Source organism: Schistocerca gregaria, chromosome 9 (genome assembly GCF_023897955.1).
Source record: "Schistocerca gregaria isolate iqSchGreg1 chromosome 9, iqSchGreg1.2, whole genome shotgun sequence".
In the NCBI taxonomy this organism is placed as follows: domain Eukaryota; kingdom Metazoa; phylum Arthropoda; class Insecta; order Orthoptera; family Acrididae; genus Schistocerca; species Schistocerca gregaria.
In genome coordinates, this window is record NC_064928.1 from 178,945,483 (window position 1) to 178,951,482 (window position 6,000).

The following is a 6,000-nucleotide window of genomic DNA, read 5'->3' on the forward strand; positions in this document are numbered from 1 at the left end:
TTCTCTTAGTCACAAACGCTTTCCTTGCCATTGCCAGTCTACCTTTTCTGTCCTCTCTACTTCGACAATCATCAGTAATTTTACTCCCCAAATAGCAAAACTCTTTACTACTTTGAGTGTCTCATTCCCTAATCTAATTCCCTCAGCATCGCTCTACTTAACTCGACTACATTGCATTATCCTCGCTTTGCTTTTGTTGATGTTCATCTTATATCCTCCTTTCAAGACACTTTCCATTCCGTTCAACTGCTGTTCAAAATGGTTCAAATGGCTCTGAGCACTATGGGACTTAACATCTGTGGTCATCAGTCCTCTTGAACTTAGAACTACATAAACCTAACTAACCTAAGGACATCTCACACATCCATGCCCGAAGCAGGATTCGAAACTGCGACCGTAGCGATCACGCGGTTCCAGACTGAAGCGTCTAGAACCGCACGGCCACACCGCCCGTATCTGCTCTTCCAAGTCCTTTGCTGTCTCTGGACAGGATTACAATGTCATCGGCCAACCTCGAAGTTTTTATTTCTTCTCCATGGATTTTAATACCTACTCCGAATTTTTCTTTTGTTTCCCCTACTGCTTCCTCAATATACAGATTGAATAACATCATGGATAGGCTACAACACTGTCTCACTCCCTTCCCAACCACTGCTTCCCTTTCATGCCCCTCGACTTTTATAACTGCCATCTGGTTTCTGTACAAATTGTAAATAGCCTTTCGCTCTCTGTATTTTACCCTTGCCACTTTCAGAATATGAAAAAGGGTATACCAGTCAACAGCGTCAAAAGCTTTCTCTAAGTCTACAAATGCTAGAAACGTAGTTTTGCCTTTCCTTAATCTATTTTCTAAGATAAGTTGTATGGTTAGTATTGCCTCACGTGTTCCAACATTTCTACGGAATCCAAACTGATCTTCCCCGAGGTTGGCTTCTACCAGTTTTTCCATTAGTCTGTAAAGAATTCGTGTTAGTATTTTACAGCCGTGGCTTATTAAACTGATAGTTTAGATAATTTTCACATCTGTCAACAATGCTTTCTTTGGGATTGGAATCGTTATATTCTTGTTGAAGTCTGAGGGTATTTCGCCTGTCTCATACATCTTGCGCACTAGATGGTAGAGTTTTGTCAGGACTGGCTCTCCCAAGGCTGTAAGTAGTTCTAATGGAATGTTGTCTGCTGCAGCAAGGTGGATTAAACGGATGAAGGTTGCGATAGTTACGCAGAGATGGGGAGTCTTGCACACGACAGAGTAGCGTGGAGAGCTGCAACCTTTGGACTACAACTAAAACGAAGTGTAGAGTCACTAGGTGAATAGCAGTGGAATGATTTATTAGCTCAGGATGGCCAGGTGAACCGTGAAGACAAAATACGAGCCGCTTACGTCGCGGGTGTATGTTAGATAGCTTCCAACCTTGGTGACGATGAAGATGTCTTCTCTCTTCAGCTTCCCAGAGTCGAACCACTTCTTGAGCACTTCGCCTATTTCCTTCTCGTTGCGGTAGGCGAAGGCTGTGTCGATGTGCCTGTAGCCTGCTGCCAGGGCCGCGTCCACAGCTTTCCCCACTTCGCCCACCTTGGCCTGAAATTGTGACAACCAGTAAAGTCCTGAGTCTTTAAAGAATGGCACTCTCCTCCATTAAACAGCTCAAAATCTCAGTTTACTTTACAAATTAGTTAATGTGTTGCATAACTTACATTAAGAAACAGTCTAGAAAACGTTTGAAATTATATTTAATGATTTTCGGAAGTCACTTATAAAATGACTTATCTTAATGATATGAATATTTAGATATGTGCTTGGAGGTTTTTTTTTTCTTTATTGTATTTCAATTCCCCATTGGGGCGGGCTGGCTGCAGCATATGCGCTGCTTCTCAGCCGAAAGACATAGAACAAACAATAGAAGACATTTAAAAATGACAAAGGAGAGAATATGGTGGACATAGATATAAAAAAGGAGGTACATCATGGAAGGCAATAGACAAAAAAAAAATGGGGCGTCTGTAAAATGGAGAGCACGCACAAAAAGTCACACACTCCGAGAATTAAAAGAACACAAGGCACAATATGACTAGAGCATAAAAGGTATTGACGGATGGCGTAGCACATAACAAATACTGACGGTGAACCTCAAGGCAGTACAAAATTAAAATCACACCTCTTGATGCACAGGAGAAACAGCACTAAACACAACACTGATGTTGCACACTAACGATGATCAAAACAGAGGATATGCCAGGCACAAGGAGATGAGGGAGACCGGAAGAAGGGAAGGAGGGGAAGAGATGGGGGAGAGGAGCAGGCGGCGTGCTGAAGAGGGCCAGGTAGGGAGGGATGTGGGAAGGAAAGAGGCAAGTATGGGGTGCAGGGTCTCAGGGGAGAGGGGGGGAAGGAGGAAAATCCGCTCTGGGAGAAGGAGGGAGAAAGAAAAAGGGGGCCCTGTGTAGGGGTGGGGGTGGGGGGGAACGAGGCCAGATATAGTTGGAAGGAAGGGTAGATGTCACGGCGAAGTTCGACATCCGAGAGGGGGGGGGGGGGAGTTGGAAATTGCCTTGATGAAGGAGATGGAGGGTGTGGAGAAGGAGAGAGGGAGGGATACAGCGATAGAGACCTGGCAATGGGCGGGGGGTGGAGAGGAAGGAGGAAACCAGAGGGTGGGGGGATCAAGCCTGCGGACAATGTAAAGGATGCGGAGATGTTGGAGGAACAGGAGGAGGTGGGGGAAGGGGATCAGTTGATACAGGAGCCGTGTGGGGGAAGGAAGGTGGATATGGAAGGCAAGGCGGGACATATGGCGTTCAACGATTTGGAGGGCCTTGTAAAAGCGGGTGGGGGCGGAGATCCAGGCAACAGAGGATAGGAAGGATGAGGGATTTGTAGGTGTGGAGGATGGTAGAAGGATGCAATCCCCATGTCTGGCCATACAGGAGTTTTGGAAGGCGGAGGCGGGAATGGGCTTTCTTCTGGACGGTTGCTTGGAGAGAGAGAGAGAATGACTTTTCATTGAGATTTTGTCTTTAAGTCGTAACTGGTACCTGAATTTTGGTCTCTGCGTCCTTGGATGATCAGCTTCTGCACCAGTAGGTGACGTACACTACTAGCCATTAAAATCACTACACCACGAAGATAACGTGCTACAGACGCGAAATTTAACTGACAGGAAGAAGATGCTGTGATATGCAAATGATTAGCTTTTCAGAGCATTCACACAAGGCTGGTGCCGGTGGCGACACCTACAACCTGCTGACATGAGGAAAGTTTCCAACCGATTTCTCATACACAAACAGCAGTTGACTGGCGTTGCCTAGTGAAACGTTGTTGTTACGCCTCGTGTAAGGAGCATAAATGCGTACCATCATGTTTCCGACTTTGATAAAGGTCGGATTGTAGCCTATCGAGATTACGGTTTATCGTAACGCAATATTGCTACTCCCGTTGGTCAAGACCCAATTACTGTTGGCAGAGTATGGAATCGGTGGGTTCAGGAGGGTAATACGGAACGCTGTGCTGGATCCCAACGGCCTCGTTTCACAAGCAGTCGAGATGACAGGCATCTTATCCGCATGGCTGTAACGGATTGTGCAGCCACGTCTCGAACCCTGAGTCAACAGGTGGGGATTTGCATGACAAGAACCATCTGCACGAACAATTCGACGACGTTTACAGCAGCATGGACTATCAGATCGGAGACCATGGCTGCGGCTACCCTTGACGCTGCATCACAGACAGGAGCACCTGCGATGGCGTACTCATCGACGAACTTGGGCGCATGATTAGCAAAACGTAATTTTTTCGGATGATTCCAGGTTCTGTTTACAGCATCACGATGTTCGCATACGTGTTTGGCGACATCGCGGTGAACGCACATTGGAAGCGTATATTCGTCATCGCCGTACTGGAGTATCACCCGGCAATGATGATATGGGGAGCCTTTGGTTTCACGTCTCGGTCACCTCTTGTTCGCATTGACGGCACTTTGAACAGTGGACGCTACATTTCAGATGTATTACAACCCGTGGCTCTACCCTTCATTCGATCGCTGCGAAACCCCACATTTCAGCAGGATAATGCACGACCGCATGTTGCAGGTCCTGTACGGGCCTTTCTGCATACAGGCCAGCACATTTTCAAACCTCTTACCAATTGCAAACTGCTAGTCAATGGTGGCCGAGCAACTGGCTCGTCACAATACGCCAGTCACTACTCTTGATGAACTGTGGTACCGTGTTGAAGCTGCATGGGCAGCTGTACCTGTATACGCCATCCAAGCTCTGATTGACTCAATGCCCAGGCGTAATAAGGCCGTTATTAGGGCCAGAGTTGGTTATTCTGGATACTGATTTCTCAGGATCTATGCATCCAAATTGCGTGAAAATGTAATCACATGTCAGTTCTAGTATAAAATATTTCTCCAATGAACACCCGTTTATCATCTGCATTTCTTCTTGGTGTAGCAATTTTAATGGCTAGTAGTGTATATCAGCATATAGATTTCGGAGGTATGGTCCTAACATCGATATAATTTCGGCAGTTGAATTACACGGAAGAGATAAAGTATCGGAAAAATACTAAATACGTTTTTTGCCGTCCTGTATTTGTTCGATACGGAATTTTTTTTTTTAATCGTTAGATTCCGGTAATGTCTCAGAATACCCCCGGACACTTTGCTACCCTGTGTTCGTGACACTGTAGATTAACTTACCTGCCACGTACCCAGGCCTACAATGGGCATCTTCTGACCATTGTAGAAAGTGACGTACTGCAGTTTTCCGTCCATGACGTCTTTGCCTTGAGTTCCTGCTAGGCCAGTGACTGAAGGAGAATGCACTTGGGCTGTCTTGTCTGTACTTCGGTTCCACTATTTATATCTGTCGCAGCACCGGAAGCTATAGTCTATTTCTGTTATCATTATTATAAGAGGCATGAGATTAGATAAGAGTGAAATGAAATCTGTGCTGAGATAACTGACACGCTAGTTGATAAATGTGAACATTCACGTGATACAACCGTGTTAGGTCTACCAGGAAACGCCCATTAGGAGCTTGCACAACTAGGCACAACAATACGAAAAACATATTGTGGTGGTCGGCGCATCGGGAAGCGAATACTGTGTGATGTACTGTACCGTCCGTCTAACTTCTGTACTCCCCCATCCTGGAAGCTCAAAGAATATTAATTTCAGTTCAGATGCTGTCTCCAGCAGTAGGACCTAAATCAAATCCGCAGTGACCGCACAATGGTCGGTTAAGATGCTAGCCACGCCTACAACGTTTATCTGACTTAGTAAAACTAAAAATATTCGGCCCTTTGAATCCTCGACTGTCAGTAATTTTGAACAGTATTTCATATTGTACAACATTACTGGCCGTCTGTAGATAATATTGAAGGTTGAGTAATTTGACGGGCCTACGGAGATTAGATTTTATTCTGCAAAGTCCTTCGATTTCATAGTCTCTGACTAATACAGCATATCTTGGTCATCTCTGGCTCGTCCGCTAAAGTGTTCATTTTGCGCAATTTTCTGTGTTGTGATGTAGAAACGGGTTCGAAAACAGTTAAACGGGCTTTTCGTTTGAGAATTATTGGAAATATTTAGGAATCTGCCATGCTTGTTGTTGTTGTTGTTGTTGTGGTCTTCAGTCCTGAGACTGGTTTGATGCAGCTCTCCATGCTACTCTATCCTGTGCAAGCTTCTTCACCTCCCAGTACCTACTGCAACCTACATCCTTCTGAATCTGCTATACTCAACTAACGCCCCATGGGATAAAGGATAGGATTTTATTTATTTATTTATTTATTTATTTATTGTTCCGTGGGACCAAATTAAGGAGAAGTCTCCATGGAATGAGTCAATACATCAAATTATAACACGATAGTAGAAACAGATAAAATGAAATATAAATAACATTCAGGCGACAATTTGTAAGTTTAAATAAAGAAAATCAACAATGTGACACTGGAATTTGCTTAATTTATCAGCTCTTCCAGGAGCTCCTCGA

General features: G+C 44.8%; 1 protein-coding gene across 1 annotated transcript in view; it reads right to left on the reverse strand.

Annotated features, from left to right (window-relative positions):
- Window positions 1-4,778, reverse strand: part of LOC126291486 (1,5-anhydro-D-fructose reductase-like) — a 28,530-nt gene extending 23,752 nt beyond the window's left edge. The window contains exons 1-2 of the mRNA XM_049984995.1: window positions 4,704-4,778; window positions 1,415-1,582 (exon numbers count right to left, since the gene is read on the reverse strand). Coding sequence (XP_049840952.1) covers window positions 1,415-1,582; window positions 4,704-4,778 — 243 coding nt within the window. The remainder of the gene's footprint in view (window positions 1-1,414; window positions 1,583-4,703) is intronic.
- Window positions 4,779-6,000: the final 1,222 nt, after the last annotated feature.